The sequence below is a fragment of the Myxine glutinosa genome, chromosome 4 (genome assembly GCF_964187855.1).
Source record: "Myxine glutinosa chromosome 4, kmMyxGlut1.1, whole genome shotgun sequence".
Classification (NCBI taxonomy): Eukaryota; Metazoa; Chordata; class Myxini; order Myxiniformes; family Myxinidae; genus Myxine; species Myxine glutinosa.
In genome coordinates this window covers 7829578-7848766 of record NC_136264.1, presented here as the reverse complement: position 1 = coordinate 7848766, position 19189 = coordinate 7829578, and the positions used below count along the sequence as shown (strand labels likewise).

At 49.0% G+C, this 19189-nt stretch overlaps 1 protein-coding gene across 12 annotated transcripts in view; it reads left to right on the top strand.

Annotated features, from left to right (window-relative positions):
- The window catches only part of LOC137417805 (ELMO domain-containing protein 1), a 106358-nt gene that overhangs the window by 33590 nt on the left and 53579 nt on the right, over positions 1–19189 (top strand). For all 12 annotated transcript variants that reach the window (XM_078775411.1, XM_078775412.1, XM_078775407.1 and 9 more), the window contains one exon: positions 2468–2565. In XM_078775411.1, the coding sequence (XP_078631537.1) occupies positions 2468–2565 (98 nt within the window). The remainder of the gene's footprint in view (positions 1–2467; positions 2566–19189) is intronic.

The following is a 19189-nucleotide window of genomic DNA, read 5'->3' as shown; positions in this document are numbered from 1 at the left end:
CGGCAATAAATCCCCTACTCTGCGAAACACATCGGGATATTTAACGCCGACTCATTAATGCTGTCAGATGGGATGCCCAGTTTAACATTCATCTGAGGGACGGCACACACATTTATGCATCACCCTACCTGCAAAACACCAGGATATGAGTTTATAGCTGGGCCAAGATTAAATTGTGTACATATGGGCCTTGTTGCTTTATTATAAAGCCAGGGGGTTAAACCTGTTATGTATGTTTTTAATGAGTAGGAAGAGTTGTCCATACACAGAATAGGGAAAACATTGTATACGTGTGGTATTACAAGAGGTTGGAGCTTGTGCGTAATTAGGATTAACACTGCCAGCCCAGATCCGGGACAGACATCGGAGAAAGGGGGTGGGGGGCAGTGTACTCCCCCCCCCCACCCCCTTCATCTCCCGCAATCCCAACGTCAAAAGTAACCCCTTGTGACCATGTGCCATGATAAAAGGTGTGCCCATGCCGACAACCACCCAGACTCGCTCACAACTGCCGGTGTGGTGAGATGCCCTAAGAGGCCGGACGGGGAACAAATGAACACATTGTTCGGACAGTTAAGTTCAGTGCAGAGGAGCGCATAGTTTAGAGAGACGTCCCGTGGAGGCCAGCAAGTGGACGCGGCAGATAACGAAGAAGGAACCAAGGCGCTAGAAGATACGGAGCCTGGACATAGCCTGCCAGACACTTATTTCTCTCCCACCAAAGACTTGCCCCAGCCAACACCAGCCCCATGCAAACATGTCGGTATCGGGTTTCTTTTCTTGTCTCGTGAACTCTCCCTGTCTGAATCTTCATTCATTCTTCATGTTGTGATGTTGTGATTGAGGAAGATGTTGCATAAGGTGTGGATATATCGTGTGCGCAGAGGTATTTTTATTGCACAAATAATAACTGTGATGTGTGTGTGCACTTGTTCTCCTTCACTCTCTTTAATTATTTTATATATCGATAAACTTGTTTCTCATCACCAGCGCTTCTGCCCCATATGCAGTTCAAAATTGGCAATTGTAACCGCTGCTGTTGCAAATTTGGTGCCAATCCTCATTAAAACCACCTTTAGAGGCCATTTTTTCCCCGCAAGCGGGGGTTGGCCTTTTTCGGGAACTGTGGTTGTTGTTGTTTTTCGGTCCCCTTTTTGAAGCAATGTTTTACGGCCGGATGCCCTTCCTGACGCCAACCCTTTTTGCCGCCTTTAACGACAAGCAGGGAATTACCAGTGAACTGGTACTCAATTAGCCGACCTCGGAAGGATGACAGGCTGAGTCAACCCCCCTGGCGTTAATTCAGCGATTGACCGGGATTCAAACCCAGGATCCTAGGATCCTAAGCCGGCACCCTAGCCGATAGCCCAACACCAGGGTTATCCTCATTAGGAGGTTGTAAAACCGCGGCAGTTGTCCTGGGTACATAGCTCGGCACCCATCCTTTCAGATGGATGAAGCGGTTGTTGGTGACACATCTCATTATAGTTTGTACGTCAGAAACTGAAGAGAAGATCTGTTCTGCTTTCAAGGGAGACAACGTAGGTCTCCAAGGACCACCCGTCGCTAAATTAGTCATAGTTCGGGTGGAAGATTTGACCGAGTGTCTACCCCATGGCCCACCCTAATATCAGCCTCAGGATTGGGATTAGGACACTGGTCAGATTCCCATGCCCATTCTAATATTTTTGTCTAACGTTTATTACCTCTGCCACTGAAGGTGGATGGAGGTTATGATTTCACACCTGTCACTCTGTCTGTGAGCACATTATCTCAGTTGTAGACCGATTCGGATGAAACTTGGTGGATGAGTCAGTTAGGTGACAAGAACAAGCGATTAGATTTTGGTTCACGTCCGGATCCAGATCCCGCCTATCAGTGGGATCCAAAACTAACTGTTCTGCCTGATAGAGGTATGTGCTCTACCGTGTGTCGTTCTCGTTCTCAAATGTATCATTATTACAGAGTGGGCCAAAAAATGTGAAGTTTGATGGCAAAGTTTTCATTTGTCATCTGAGGGGTTTATGTGAATCAGTTGAAATAATTTGCATCACTGCGTGGTTTGGTGAAGGAATCAATGTCGTCTCTCATGAAAGATTGAAAAACGATTGTTGTCCGTTTCAGCGCCCCAGCTAAAATAATTGTGGGGTGGAAGATCCGTCAACTTGCTAGGTCATGGGAATTTGTATCTGGGAGTTGAGACCTTCGGAGAGTGTTTGCATGTTCATCATCATCGGAGTTCTTTGAATCTTCGAGTTGAGTGTGTTGTCCATTATACTGGAAAGCACTTTGCACGAGTGCCTTTTAATTGCTGTTTGGCACCGTTGATTTATTAAATTTATTTTGAACATGTGATGTTAAAAAAAAATAAAAAACTCCAGGATTCATTGGATCTTCATGACTTGCACCTGGATCCGTGGTATTGTATTCTTCATCTCCTAAGCGTAATTCCCTCTTTATTTTTCAGATATTGCATTCAGCTATGGAAGTTGGGCAGACCTCCGTGGAAAAGGCAGTTGAACATGTCATGGAATGCAAGAAAATAGACCTTTGCACCAATACAAAGTAAAGTTTGAAAGTATTGGGAGCTGATCCTCATAAGAAAAATTTAAACACGAGGATGTTCTTGTTTGCCACATATTTATTATTTTCACTGTCAAACTGAAGCATAATTGCAACTTTTGTAAGTTATGTACTGGGCAAGGGAATTTTTATTGGTAAGATGGGGGAGAAAATGGAGGGTATACAATGAGGAGAGTGTCCCAATTTATGTACGTGTTTATTTACGGCCGAGCAGGGCGGCATGTAGGTGCGTGCACTCGCCTCTAAGCTGTCAAGCTTAGGTTTGAATCCGGACCCAGCCATAAGCTGTCATCTCAGTGTTTCACAATCACTTGTGGTGATTAGTTAATGTGTGTGTTATCCCTAGGATGGACGTTAAACTGGGAATCCCATTTACTGACAGTTGGTTGACTTCAAAGATCCCACGAACTACCGCTGGCACCATGGCCAACAAATTACAAAATTCCTGCCTTAGCCTTGCAATCCCCCTGTTTTAAGTGGGTGAAGTGCAAAGGGGTCGACCCTAAAGTGTTTGCTATTCCCCTCATGTGTAGTATGTGTAGTAGTAGTAGTAGTAGTAGTAATAATCGTGTGGTTTATGAGTTGGTGTATCGGTTCTGTGCGGTGCTAACCTTTGTATAGTTATGATTTGATAAAGAATGCTGTTTATTTAATATTGTTACTGATCGCGGTTTAGATGTTATGATGGGCCGAGCGGATGGTCCAGCCGCGACCGTTACAGGATCCCCGACTCACCCGATTCACCCAGAACTTTGGCCGTATCGCACCGCAGCTGCCCAATCTGGGAAAAGACTAAAACGACGAAATGCAAAGAGGAAAAGGAATAAGACGAAAAGACGGACAGAAGAGTAATTGGATTTATTGTACACACAAGCAAAAAGAAGGCAGTCACGTTTATTTACAACACAAGACGCAGGTGACACAGTGCAAATACTAGCTTATACAGACTTAATTAACCCAGGGACAGAACAAACAAAACAAACTCACGTACACAAGAAGGGTGGAAAGGCAGGAGGTGGATGGCTGGAGGGAGAGGAAGGTCCAAGGGGGTCCTGCAGCACGATCGGCGCGTTTAGCAGCCGCCGTTCCTTCACTGCCTTGCTCAAAACCGCCGTCCAGGCCCCAAGCTGCTGTTGTGGCTGCTGTGGACGTCGCGTGCTTTCCCAGGACTTGTCCGACTCGTCTGGTCCAAACCCTCAACTCTTTCTTGGTCCACTCACTCTTTACCACCGACTCCTCACCGCAACCAACGCAACCACTGACCACCACCACCGATTCCTCACTGCAACCAACGCAACCAACTGACCACCGACTCCACTGACTCCACTGACTGACTCTGACTCACTCAACGCTTCTTGCGCGCGCGCCTTTATAGCGCCTCCAGCGATCAAGCCGCCGGCCTTCAGGACACGCCCATCGGTGTGCTCACCTCGGCCCTGGTTGGTCATGCGACCCTCTGGCTCCGCCCTTGATGACGACGGGCGGGCACTTGTTCAATGGTGGTTTTGGAGGGGAGGTAATTGGCAATCGAGGCTCGGCAATGACGAAAGGGGATGTGAAAGGAACTGGAGATTTTGGGGATGGGAATGAAAGGGGATCTATTCTCTTTCACTGGTGCAATGGAGTACTTCAATTAATGGGAGACACAGCCTTAGTCTAAAACACAGAATAAGAGATAACTATCAAACAGGGGTATTCTATTATTTGGCTGACGTGTATGCTTGTGGACTAATTATGGGATGCCCTTTCACCTTAACACAGCTCCGGAGGTAGGGGGCGCAGAATAAACAATAATCATCACCAATTTACCACAATACAACACAATCAAAAAAATACAGGCCTCATATCCGCAACACTGCACCCTCCTCCTCTTAGGCACGTCCCGGGCCTACAACTTTTATTTAGTGTGACACGTAGGTGTAGTTCCCTCGACTTTTAACCTGACCCTGAGTGCGACAGTTTTAAAACATAAATAAATGTGTCCCGCTGCTCCATTGCACCCTGCCTAACGGACTTACGCCCACAGTTAACCGAATTGCGGAATGGTCTTCAAACTATACATTGACGGTGGGGAGCATTATTTACACTTGACGCTACTTTTATTTACAAGACTAACCCAGGACCTGTAATTGTTCTTTGTGGGGGGGAGACAGTCTGCTCTGCATCGACGCACCATTAAAGCACCCAAAAACGCACCAATACAAGCACCCTCAAGCACCAATCGGTGCAGTCACCATTGTTCATCAATAAAAATAAACCAACAACCCCTAACCCTGCAGGTGATCTCTTGCTCTTCGGCTCCCTCTGCTGGTTATTATCATTTGGTCTTCCAGATGTTGTCACTTTCATTTTCTTACTGGCGGCCTATTTTAACTGAAAAATGCACCCAATGTGTCCTTTTTATTTGATTTTATTTATGGCCCACAGGGCCGACTAGTGTGGTTCACCTGTGGGGCATCGGTGCCCTGTGGCCAAGGTCCGCCAGCAAGATTTCGGGCCCTCATGGCCAGTTCCAGCAGAGGGGCCATGCCCCAACCCATGGGGTCCATAAGTGGTGCTCGGCCACAGGCATGTGGTCCATAATGTGGTGCATCGATGCAGACAGCTGGTTCTGGGAATTTCGGGCGCACAATGGCCGACCCACGCACGCTCCCCTCGGCGCCCAATGGCGCACAGGTCATGTGGGAGACAAAAGAGACAATTGAGCGAGGGGTAAGGTCACAAGGGTACACATCAATAAGGCAATGCAAGGCGAAATGCGTACGGAGAGCGAAATGAGAAAGCTCGTCCCTACCGTACGTCACCCCCCCTGTCACCTACACTACCCTTGCCCTTACCCCATATGTACAAAATCTACACATTACCAATTCGTCACTACTGTCACGTCTTCCCCATATTTCTCCTATACCAAATTCGTCACCACAATCCCTCTATCCAAAATTTGCCATCACCCAATTCGTCATCTATCCTCGTAAGGAGGAAGAGATGGAACATCAAGCACAATGTCACACCCACGTCATGATGCGTCTCACAATCCAAACATTTGCACAGTAAAAAATAATCAAAACATGGCATGGTGTGGAGTACCTGTCACCTCAGGTGAGTGGATGCAGATGGTGCGAGGAGATCCTTCATCCTAACTATCCTCTAAATGACTTTAACACACTTTACACTACCCGGGGTCTTTCCCTGCCAATCCATTGGCCAACTTACACTATGGGTTCTAAAAACCAATTCCCATTGACCAAACTGTGGTGCTTCTCAATTTGGGGTCTCACTCCCCCGATTCATCTCCCGGTGCCCTCGCACAATTTCTGGGCTGCGACATGTAGCTCTCCCAGCAGGTCTACCCACCTGCACACCTCCACCACTGTAGTTGCCACCCGAGCTTACCTAGCTCCTCACCCTAACCTAACTAACTGGGGAAGACCCCTCCTGGCTCTGTCACCCCACTCGGTGCCCTCTGGCACTGGGCTACCCGGGTCCGTCCTCCGGATCCTCGGGCCCCATCCACAACGACTACTACCGGCTCCCAGAGCCCACCTGCGGCCTCACCTGGCCGACATCCTCACAGTGGTGGAGCGCCCAAACCAACTACACACACTAACAGGCTACACGCCCAGCCATTTCCACAACACTAATGCACCCATCCAAAGACCATTCTTTCACCCGCACCACAGATGCCAATATCCAACCACAATTTACCTGTACCCTCTACATAACACTTACACTACCCGCCCCGGGTATCCGTGATGGGGGTCCACTCTTCCCCCATTCACACCTTCGCACCATCCACTCCACTCCACAATTTCCACCATACTCACTCCACTACCATCCATTCCAATACTCCATACCATTTATTCCATACACCTGTTGGTGCACACCTGTGCACTCACACCTGGTGCCACCTGCACCCTCCTCCTCTTCCTGGACCAGTTGGTCAACACAACACACATCACCATCACTCACTCATACACTGCTCCACACACCTGTGCAGTTGCACACCTGTGCAATCACACCTGTTCAATCACACCTGTTCAATCCTCACACACACGGCATCATCTCAGCTAACTACTCCCCTCTGAAACTTGCGCTTCCCAGTCGTCCCTTTAAACTATTGCGCTCCCACGTCATTATCATCCATGCTAATCTACCTGCGTCCCCACTACAGGTATCAGTCACTAACTAACCTTAACGTTACCTACTGTCATCTTCTAGGGCCCTACACACAATATCCTAACCCACCCGGGCTAGTTTTCACTGCCATACACCCCATAAGCTAGTGCTCCTTTGCCCCCCCTGTGAGGGATGGTGGATTTGCCATCCCACCACATCGGGGAGGTCCTACTATCAATTTGGCACACCAAATTTCAGCCAATTCAAAAATTTTCCATTTACTGCCAATTCTACCCATCATCTGCCAATCATTACTGCCAATCAAATTTTGCCTTTTTCTAATTTCGGGGCCAAAACACTATCCTCATCACCCGTCTACTTATTAGATCCTCTCGGTGCGCCAATTCCCTTCTAAAGCTCGGCTTCGTACAGCCGAGCAATGAATACGGGTTGTTTTGTGCCAGCGGCTGGATACGTCCCGCATTCGTGGCAGGGACGGGGGCTTACCCGGGCCGAGATCCCACGCACCACCTCGGCGTGGAGCCATCCAATGTCCCGATCTCGACCTGCCGGCACGTCTCAATAGAAAGTGGTCGCCATGATGACCCTTCCTATCGGGCTGCCCGCTCCGCCTAGTGGAGCCCGGACGCGGCCGTTCCAAGCGAGGCACAGCGTGGATCGCGTACGGCGGTTCTTTCGAAACCGCCGTGGTTCGGATCCCCGCTGGTCCTCGTGGCACGCGAAGCTGCCCGACGCGCACCGAGGGCCCGATTCGGCTATAAGTCGTTCTAACCTCTAACCCGGTTACCGTCGATGCTTCACCTGCATGCTTACATGCATACGCTACCCCTTTTTTGCTCATACCTCCAGCTGTTCCCATGCTCCTCGTACCTTTCCTTACACACCTCGGTACACTCATTCCGCTCACCGACTTGGTCACACACCTGACCACCGAACACCTTGGCACACATTCGTCGCTCGCACACCTCACCAACACACCTCTTCGCGCCCCCTCCTCGGTCACCTCCTCTGTGACAATCACAGGTGTGCTCTCACCCGCACACCCAACCACGTGCCTCATGACCAACTCAAATGTGCATTCCCACACACGCTCTACCATTCCAGGTGTGCATCCTCGCTCACCTGTCACAACCAACTCACGCTCCGTGCCACTCTCACTACTCTCACCACCACTCTTGATAACGCACTCACCCTTACTCTCGACAGCACACTCTTTCCTCATGCACCTGTCCGTTACACACCTTTCTCGCGCACACTCTCCCGTTACATCCTCTGTAACACTCACCACAGGCGTGCATTCTCCTTCACTCTTGACCGCGCACTCTTTCCCCATGCACCTGTCCGTTACACACCTTTCTCGCGCATCCTCTTGCGCACACTCTTTCGTTACTTCCTCCGTAACACTTACCACACCGCGCTTCCATGTACCCCCTCGCTCACGCGCTACGACCGACTCACTCTTGGCAGCACACTCACTGGTCGGCGCGCACTTTTTCCTCACACACCCCATGGTCGGACATTCTCGCACACCTCTTTTTCACACACCTGACCTGTCACACACTTCACCAACGGCCTTTCACGAACACCCGGATCCAAACCAATCCCCAAGCCGACTGAAGCTTTCCTCACATCATGTACATTTCCGATTATATCGCCACTCACCTTGGCACCTCGTCTCCGCACCTCTTTTGCCACCTGCAAACTTTTTATTTGGTTAGTGAGCAGCACATCACGATTCGAGCACAGACCTTGTACATATTCCATTACTTCCTCCTTTATCTCCCTCTTAGTTTCTGTCCGTCTCTTCTTAATTTCACTCACCTCTTCTTCCACCTCCTCTAATTTTTGCTTCACCTCTTTTATTCCCCGGTGCGTCTCCTCAAGTTCATCCTCTAAGGCTACCGTGACCGTCTCTATGTGCATCCTCACCTCTCGGTCCTTCGTCTCCATTATCTCTGTCACCTCGTCCACCCTCATTGTCAGTCCCTCACGTACCATCTGACATTGCTTCTGTGTCGCTATTAATTCGTTTTTAATTTCTTTTTGTGTCGCCTTTAACCCTCCTAGTGCCGCAGTGTTCCTTTGAACCTGCTCCACTAACTCCGTTTGTCCCTCTGTCAGCTGTTCCACCTCGTCCGTCAGACCCTCTATTCCCCCCTGTAACCTAGCCGTATTATTTCTCACCTCTTTCTTCAAACGCTTCTCACCTCGCTTTACCTCCTCGCGTAGCCCCGAGACCTCCTCACTCACACCTCGTCGTATCTCCTCTTTCATCTCCTCCATCTCCTTTGTAGATGCCACCCTCATCTGTCCCAATTCATCCCTCTGAGCATCCAATTTGGTTTCTACCCCGATTTTTACCTCCTCTATCTGCTCTCCCATTTGTTTAATTTCTCGGGCGGATTGCTCCCCTATCTCCCGCAATTTGCCTTCCATCCTGTTTTCTAACCCCTCTAACCCCTTTTTCATCCCTTCCATTTGATTCTCTTGAGCGGCCATTCTGTTTTCTACCCCCGTTAACCCATTCTTTACCTCTTTTATCCCATTGTCTAACCCCTCAAATTTCTTGTCTAATCTCTCACCGGTACCCCTCGCTTCGTCCCTCATTACCCCTATCATTCTGCTTTCCATTTTCTCACTATCAGCCCTCCTTCTGTCTTCCATTTGTTCCATACTGTCGTTTTTTTTCTGCATTTCCACCATGAATTGGGCCATGAAGGCTTGCATTTGGACCGCGCTCATTGGTTCCGCGGCCGTGGCCCCCTCAACCACGTGCGCGAGAGCGCCATTTTGTGCACCTGATACCCCCTCAACCACATTGCCAATGTTCTCCTCCTCTCCTTCCTCCACATACATTTCCCCGAGGTCCTGGGTCGATTCTACCCCGTCTATCTCTCCCACCGGCATCCCGTCGCCTTGACCAGCCATGGCGCGATTTCAAAATTCGGGTTTTGCTTTAAAACAAAACAAATTTCGTCCGCTTTGTAATTTTGAGCGCGTTAAGCGCGCTTCGGGTCCGATCCCACTTCCCGACACCAATTGTTACTGTAATAACACAATTGGTGTTCCAAAATTTGGGCCTAACAAATTTAGTCCCAGGTCCGAATCCCAACTCCTGACAACCAATTGTTACTGATCGCGGTTTAGATGTTATGATGGGCCGAGCGGATGGTCCAACCGTGACCGTTACAGGATCCCCGACTCACCCGATTCACCCAGAACTTTGGCCGTATCGCACCGCAGCTGCCCAATCTGGGAAAAGACTAAAACGACGAAATGCAAAGAGGAAAAGGAATAAGACGAAAAGACGGACAGAAGAGTAATTGGATTTATTGTACACACAAGCAAAAAGAAGGCAGTCACGTTTATTTACAACACAAGACGCAGGTGACACAGTGCAAATACTAGCTTATACAGACTTAATTAACCCAGGGACAGAACAAACAAAACAAACTCACGTACACAAGAAGGGTGGAAAGGCAGGAGGTGGATGGCTGGAGGGAGAGGAAGGTCCAAGGGGGTCCTGCAGCACGATCGGCGCGTTTAGCAGCCGCCGTTCCTTCACTGCCTTGCTCAAAACCGCCGTCCAGGCCCCAAGCTGCTGTTGTGGCTGCTGTGGACGTCGCGTGCTTTCCCAGGACTTGTCCGACTCGTCTGGTCCAAACCCTCAACTCTTTCTTGGTCCACTCACTCTTTACCACCGACTCCTCACCGCAACCAACGCAACCACTGACCACCACCACCGATTCCTCACTGCAACCAACGCAACCAACTGACCACCGACTCCACTGACTGACTCTGACTCACTCAACGCTTCTTGCGCGCGCGCCTTTATAGCGCCTCCAGCGATCAAGCCGCCGGCCTTCAGGACACGCCCATCGGTGTGCTCAACTCGGCCCTGGTTGTTCATGCGACCCTCTGGCTCCGCCCTTGATGACGACGGGCGGGCACTTGTTCAATGGTGGTTTTGGAGGGGAGGTAATTGGCAATCGAGGCTCGGCAATGACGAAAGGGGATGTGAAAGGAACTGGAGATTTTGGGGATGGGAATGAAAGGGGATCTATTCTCTTTCACTGGTGCAATGGAGTACTTCAATTAATGGGAGACACAGCCTTACTCTAAAACACAGAATAAGAGATAACTATCAAACAGGGGTATTCTATTATTTGGCTGACGTGTATGCTTGTGGACTAATTATGGGATGCCCTTTCACCTTTACACAGCTCCGGAGGTAGGGGGCGCAGAATAAACAATAATCATCACCAATTTACCACAATACAACACAATCAAAAAAATACAGGTCTCATATCCGCAACAATATATACTGTTGCGGTTTTGAGAACCCACACTTGTAAATATCACATCATTAAAGGTTAAAGATAGCACCCCATGGATAGGCCACAAGCAACACGTAGGTCACCATAGGACATCAGTTATTTCTTAGTATGTGTTAGATAAGGCCATTTTCCAATAGTTGAATCTGCGTTGCGTCAATCAAATAAGAAGTAGGCCCCTTCCGTCCATTTTGCAGCCCCCCTCCAATCGACGCCATTAAGCGCGCTTCCCAGTCTGTGCCCCATGGCCCTTTCCAATTTGGTGCGCTCCTTGGCCAGCAGCAGCAGCCTTAGCTGCCCGTAAGCTCGCTCAACGCCGCCATAAGCCACGAGGTGAGGCCCGGAAAAAGGGGGCGGAGCGCCAGGGAGAAGGTGTGGCCACATCACCCAGCCGTCAGGGCGGGGCCGGTAAGCAATAACCAGCCAACCAGGGCTGTAGTGACATCGCCTGATAGGCGTGGCTTTTGGGCGTGCGGAGCGATCGCTGGCTGGATTATAAAAGCGAGCACACAAAGCCCTTTCACAGGACTCGTTGGAAGGTTGGCTTTTGAGAGGACCTACCCGGAGAACTCGCGAGTATAAGGTCTGCTGCGATTTGAAGGGCTTAAATGGACTTGCACAATCTGCGCGTTGCATGAGGACTGTCCAGGACTGATGAGAAGAGCGCTCGTTAGAGAGGACTCACCGAGGAAGCTTGCGCTAACAGGATTCGAGAATATATGCGCTTGTGAAAGGACTCGAGAATATATGCGCTTGTGAAAGGACTCTCACAGAGGACTGTCCAGGACTGCTGCGATTTGGAGGACGGTGCGGAGAGGACAGGACTTGCACAATTGGCGCTTGCGTACAGGACATTGGGGAGGCAGCGTTTGGCGCGAGTCGTGCGCAAAGTACGTACGCAATATACCAGCCTTCCCCGTGATATAATTGTCCGTTCGATTTGCGTTACGCTATACGAAGAGCTGCCTGCCGGGTTTTTCATCGCCTGGACCGGAGCCGGACTGGAGCCTGAACGCGCTGGTGACCTTCCAACCTACCATCTGCAAATCCCCGTGTGAATGTCTGTATGTGAGACGGGCCCGTTTGTCCAGGGAATAAGATAAGACTGTACTTAAGACTGCCCTGTGTGCTTTTCCTTCCTCTTTCTCTCTTGTACATTTCTTTCGTTTCCTCTTCTTTCTGTACATTTGTTAATAAATTGCCTTGTTCTTTCTGGTTTCCTCTTATCCGATCGCATCAGTCTTTTCTCTAATTGGGTAAGCGTGGCACGATTCGGAACCGCTACAATCGGGTTTAGTCACATTGTTAACAGCTCGGATCGCGGATTGCTATCCGCTCGGCATTTTCCATCTATGTCCGTGATTCGAGCGGGAGTTATTCCCTCGTTTCCGGTCAGCGTTAGTAATTAGGTAGTAGTGAATCCCTAGGCCTAACAAACCCTACCTAACGCCACACCGGGAAGGACGTTATAACTTCCAGGACTCGCGTCGGCCAGATAAAAGGACAAGGGGATTAACCTCCCCTTGATAAGGGGAGAGCCGACGTCGGAGATCCGTAACAATACTATTTCACCCATTCCCTACTGCAGCGACAGGAAGCGTTATGTTATTTATTTTCCTCACTGGGGTATATAGATTACAGTAGATGTAGGCTTGGTCGAACGATATCTGGATTCCTCCAAATTTCTTTCAGTTTAGTGCTAAACCGTGGGAACGACTGTTTAAAAATGATATCATACGCATTTATAGTTTAATATTTTTTACTTCTGGTAGGCTTGCCCCCATGATAAGCTATTATAAACGTTGACATGGCGTTTGTTCAAGGAGGAAAAACCGCTTCGGGAGGGGGATATTATAAGTACTAGTGGGGTCACCCGTGGGAATCCCACGGGCATGGACGTGTGACATTTGGACATCTTTATTTAGATGCTGCACATTCAGTTTTACAAAATGGTTACTGGCAATTTATCAGATCCACAAATGATGTAATCTACACAATGTATTTACTTCTGATTAACATGTGAATGCACGTGCGTGCACATGGGAAATACACTTTGAAATGTGTAATTACATCTCATGTAAAATGTGACTTCAAGAGCTCAAATCTTCTCACTGCCTGCCCCCATCCCTCCCACATCACGCACTCTGCACCGGGGGTTGGATCACACACGGGGGAGTGGGCCACACACGGGGGAGTGGGCCACACACGGGGGAGTGGGTCACACACGGGGGAGTGGGTCACACACGGGGGAGTGGGTCACACACGGGGGAGTGGGTCACACACGGGGGAGTGGGTCACACACGGGGGAGTGGGAGAGGATCACGACGTTCATTGGTGTCTCGTTCTGTTCCCTCATTCTTTTATTCATTTTGAAAATGGCAGTTACAAATGACCTTCATGCAACTCATTGAGACAGCGCTGACATAAAGAAGCAGGAATAATCACCCACATGCCCCACATTACGTAACCTTGAGCTAAAGACAGCTCGGATGCACATGACGCATATGGAGCATATTCTCGCGTCGAGAGCAACTCGCACCAAGAACCTGACAAAACAACGTCCGCAACACGTGACAGCACGGGATCACGACGAATGGCAGCAGCCACTTCCGCAGTGATTGTAATCGTAATTACCGGATCAGATTATTTCCCGTCTGTGTTTATTTATTTATTTCACATCTGTGAATTGCATGTCCATGCACACGTGAAATGGAGTTTCTTTATTAATCCTGGATGTGAACACTATTCAGTCTTGAAAAGTCATGGGGAAAAAAAAATAATTCATTAGTTTTCACGATTTCATTTCCTAAAGCTATGAAACGCATCTTCTTTGGGCGGTGGAGAATCGCTCCGAACGAAACAGCCATTGCCTGGTTTCCTTTGCTTGAGTTGTAATCAAAATGTACCTTTGTTTCTTCAAAAAGTAATTTATGTTTGAAGATGTGTTGATTCTGTCTTAAATTGCACATCAGAGGCAGATCATAGGCCAATGGAGCCATGACTTCATTTTTTTTAACTTGAAAGTATCGAAAACTTTTCGCTTTACAAAGTAAAAATAGATTAAAACCAAACGTTATTAATAAATATTGTATTCCATACTTCGTTACATTATTATGTACATTTTTGAAGTACAGTCATACCCCGTTTTACGCCATTTCGACCTACGTCAAATCCGACTTTACGCCACTCTTCTAGAGTAAATTTCAGTTCAGTGAACGTCATTATGTGCGACTTTACGTCACTCCTACGGACTTGAAAGAAATTAAACAATTTAAATAATTGGATGTTTCAACGTTTTAACGATTGTTGATCGTTGTTTTAACGTTGATGTTTTAATGATCGAAACAATTTAAAATACAATAAAAAGCACATAAAAAAAATAAAAAAATGTACGTACAGTATACGTACGCGTAGCTGCTGGTTCTCATTCAAAACAAAGGCGACGCCATATGCATTTTGTCCTGTGCTGTGGTCGCGTGCTTGCTTTGCCTTTCGTTGGTATTTTTGTGATTATTCCTTTACTGTGTAAAACGACCAACGTAACGTGGCAACGGCGAAACATGACGATGCCGGCTCGGACGTACAGTATACGTTTGTATGTATATATATATATATATATATATATATACATATATATATATATATATACAAATATATATATATATATATATATATATTGTTACGGTCCGCGGATAAGGATGTTGCTTGCCGAGCGGAGGCACCGCGGCCGAACAGTTTTCCCGATTCACCCGATTCCCGAACGTTGGCCAGATCGCGCCACAGATATTCAATTTGGAAACCTCTAAAGTGACCGAATGTAAAGAGGAAGAAGAAGACGTACCGAAGAGTAACGGGATTTATTATTTACACACACAAGCAAAAGGAGCAGTCAATGTTATATACAGGGATCATGGAAAAAGCAGGTGACACAGTGAAAATACTAGCTTATACAAACTTAATTAAATACCCAGGACAGAACAAACAGAACAAACTCACGTACACAAGAAGGATGGAATGGCAGGAATGAATGCTGGAAGGAGGAATGGGAAGGTTCAGCTGGGGCAGATGGTTCGGGCTTGATCCCGCACGGGACGTCGGCTGGACCTCGACGGCCACCGATGCCACCGCTATCTGGTCCCCGCGGGGTAATGGGTTGAAGCTGCCTGGTGGAGTCAACGCTGCTTGTGGAGCCAAAGCTGCTTCTCTGGCTCACCTCAGGGCGCGTCTGCCGTCTCTGGCGCAACTGCTTTTAATTGACCTTGAACCTTCTCTCTCTCGGTCCAATCACTCCTCACCACCGACAACTCAACGCAACCAACGCAACCACTGACCACTCAACGCAACCACTGACCACCACTGACGACCAACCACCTTGCTTCTTGCGCGCGCGCCTTTATAACGCCTCCGGCGATTAAGCCGCCGGCCTTCAGGACACGCCCATCGGTGTGCTCACCTCGGCCCTGGTTGGTCGCGCGACCCTCTGGCTCCGCCCTTGATGACGACGGGCGGGCACGCCTTTCTTCCCCGACCCGAGCACATGTTCAATGGTGGTTTTGGAGGGGATGTAATATTGGCAATCGAGGCTTGGCCATGACGAAAGGGAAATGGAGGTTTTGGGAATGGGAATGAAGAATGAAGGGAATCTATCTTATTTCACTTGGTGCAATGGAGTGTCATTTTAATGGAAGACAACGCCTTAACCTAATACACAGAATAAGGAAATAAACTACTGAACAGGGATATTATAGTGTCCTTCAATGTATGCTTTATGGAATTAACTACCGGAACGCCCTTTGACCTTTATACACACTGGAGCAAGGAGGGCTCAGACTAAAACAATAATTCACAACCATTTACTATACAATACAACACAATCAAAAAAAATACAATCCTCATAGCCGCAACACTGCACTCTCCTCCTCTTAGGCACGTCCCGGGCCTATAACTTTAACTTAGTGTGACACGTAGGTGTAGTTCCCTCTACTTTTAACCTGACCCTGAGTGCGACAGTTTTAAAACATAAATAAATATGTCCCGCTGCTCCATTGCACCCTACCTAACCGACTCACGCCCACAGCCAACCGAATTGCGGAATGGTCTTCAAACTACACACTGACGGTGGGGAGCATTATTTACAATTGACGCTACTTTATTTACAAAACGCAACCCAGGACCTATGATTGTTCTTTCTGGGGGGGAGACAGTCTGCTCTGCATCGACGCACCATGAAAGCACCCAAAACGCACCAACACACCCTCAAGCACCAATCGGTGCACAGTCATCACTGTTCATCAAAAAAAAAAATCAACAACCCCTAACCCTGCAGGTGGTCTCTTGCTCTTCGGCTGCCTCTGCTGGCTATTTGCTTTCTTCCAGATGTTGTCATTTTCCTTTGCTGGCGGCCTATTTGTAATAAAACTTGCACCCAACGTGTCCATTTGTATTTATTTATGGCCCACAGGGGCCTACTATGTATGGTTCACCTGTGGGGCATCGGTGCCCTGTGGCCAAGGTCCGCCAGCAAGATTTCGGGCCTTCATGGCCGGTTCCAGCAGAGGGGCCATGCCCCAACCCATGGGGTCCATAAGTGGTGCTCGGCCACAGACATGTGGTCCATAATGTGATGCATCGATGCAGACAGCTGGTTCTGGGAGTTCCGGGCGCACAATGGCAGACTCACGCACGCTCCCCTCGGCGCCCAGTGGCGCACAGGTCATGTGGGAGACAAAAGGGGATAGAGACAGATGAGCGAGGGGTAAGGTCACAAGGGTACACATCAATAAGGCAATGCAAGGTGAAGTGCGTACGGAGAGCGAAGTGAGAAAAGCTCGTCCCTACCGTACGTCACCCCCCCTGTCACCTACACTACCATTGCCCTTACCCCATATTTACAAAATCTACACATTTACAAATTCGTCACTAATGTCACGTCTCCCCCATATTTCTCCTATACCAAATTCGTCTCCACAATCCCTTTATCCAAAATTTGCCATCACCCAATTCATCATCAATCCTCATAAGGAGGAAGAGATGGAACATCAAGCACAATGTCACACCCACGTCATGATGCGTCTCTCATTCCAAACATCTGCACAATAAAAATAATAAAACATGGCATGGTGTGGAGTTACGTCACCTCAGGTGAGTGGATGCAGATGGTGCGAGGAGACTTCAATCCTAACTATCCTCTAAATGACTTTAACACACTTTACACTACCCGGGGTCTTTCCCTGCCAATCCATTGGCCAACTTACACTATGGGTTATAAAAACGAATTCCCATTGACCAAACTGTGGTGCTTCTCAATTTGGGGTCTCACTCCCCCGATTCATCTCCCGGTGCCCTTGCACAATTTCTGGGCTGGGTCGTGCAGCTCTCCCAGCAGGTCTACCCACCTGCACACCTCCACCACTGTAGTTGCCACCCGAGCTTACCTAGCTCCTCGCCCTAACCTAACTAACTGGGGAAGGCCCCTCCTGGCTCTGTCACCCCTCGGTGCCCTCTGGCACTGGGCTACCTGGGTCCGTCCTCCGGATCCTCGGGTCCCATCCACAACGACTCTACCGGCTCCCAGAGCCCACCTGCGGCCTCACCTGGCCGACATCCTCACAGTGGTGGAGTGCCCAAACCAACTACACACACTAACAGGCTACACGCCCAGCCATTTCCACAACACTAATGCACTCATCCAATCACCATTCTTCCACCCGCACCACAGATGCCAATATCCAACCACAATTTACCTGTACCCTCTACCTAACACTTACACTACCCTCCCCGGGTATTCGTGATGGGGGTCCATCCTTCCCCCATTCACACCTTCGCACCATCCACTCCACTCCATAGTTTCCACCATACTCACTCCACGACCATCCATTCCAATACTCCATATACTCCATACCATTTATTCCACACTCCATGTATTCCACACAACCATTCTCCATTCACCTGTAGTTGCACACCTGTGCAATCATACCTGGTGCCACCTGCACCCTCCTTCCTTCCTGGACCATTTGGTCAACACAATACACATCACCATCACTCCCTCATACACTGCTCCATACACCTGTTCAGTTGCACACCTGTGCAATCACACCTGTTCAATCACACCTGTTCACCATACACACGGCATCATCTAATCTACCTGGTGCCCTGCTAACTTAGTGGTCCCCGTATTCCCTTTAAACTAAGCACATACCACGTCATTATCATCCACACTAATCTACCTGCGTCCCCACTTCAGGTATCATTGTCACTAACTAATCTTAACGTTACCTATTGTCAATCTTTTGTAGATCCCTACCATTATCCAAACCCTCCCTCGGCGAGCTTACACTGCCATAAACCCCATAAGTCTAGTGCTCCTTTGCCCCCGCTGTGAGAGATGGCCAAGTTGCCATCCCACCACATCGGGCATCTTCCACTACCAATTTTGCTCTCCAAATTCCAACCAATCAAAATTTTTTCCAATTACTGCCAATTCTATTAACTTTTCTAAATTTCGGATCAAAACACTATCAGTATCATCATCATCATCACAGTCCGCTATATCCTAGCCTCGGTGCATCATGACATCATTAAACTCGGCTTCGCAAAGCCGAGCAATGAATTTGGGTGGTTTGGTCGCCTGCAGGTTGAATCCGTCCGGCTTTCGGTTCAAGGGAGGTGGTTTGGTCGGGCCGAGATTCCACGCACCATCTCGGCGCGGTACCTTATGGTCCCGGGCCCGATGGCTCAATCTCCCCCGGTCGGAACCCCGTCCCCGCCAGGGGGTACCGTTCCGCTTCCTCCCACTCGCCCTTGAACCGGACCGGTCGCCTCGCCTGACAAGGCCCGGACTCGACCGTGCGGGGCGGGGCCAAGCCCGAATCGGCAACGACGCTTCGAAGAGAAGCGACGCAGTTTCGATCCGCGCCGGGCCTCGCATCCAACAAAGGGCTCCTCGCACCGAGCGCCCGCTATCCGTCGCCCTAGCTGCTAACCCGGTCAACGTCGATGCCTCACTTGCATACGCGACCCGTTTCACACTCACAAAACCTGGCGTTCCAATGCCTCCAGTGCATCCCACACACTCAGTCCATTCCACCAACGCGCACTCCCTGTTACACACCACACCTCTCGCGCACACTCTTGCG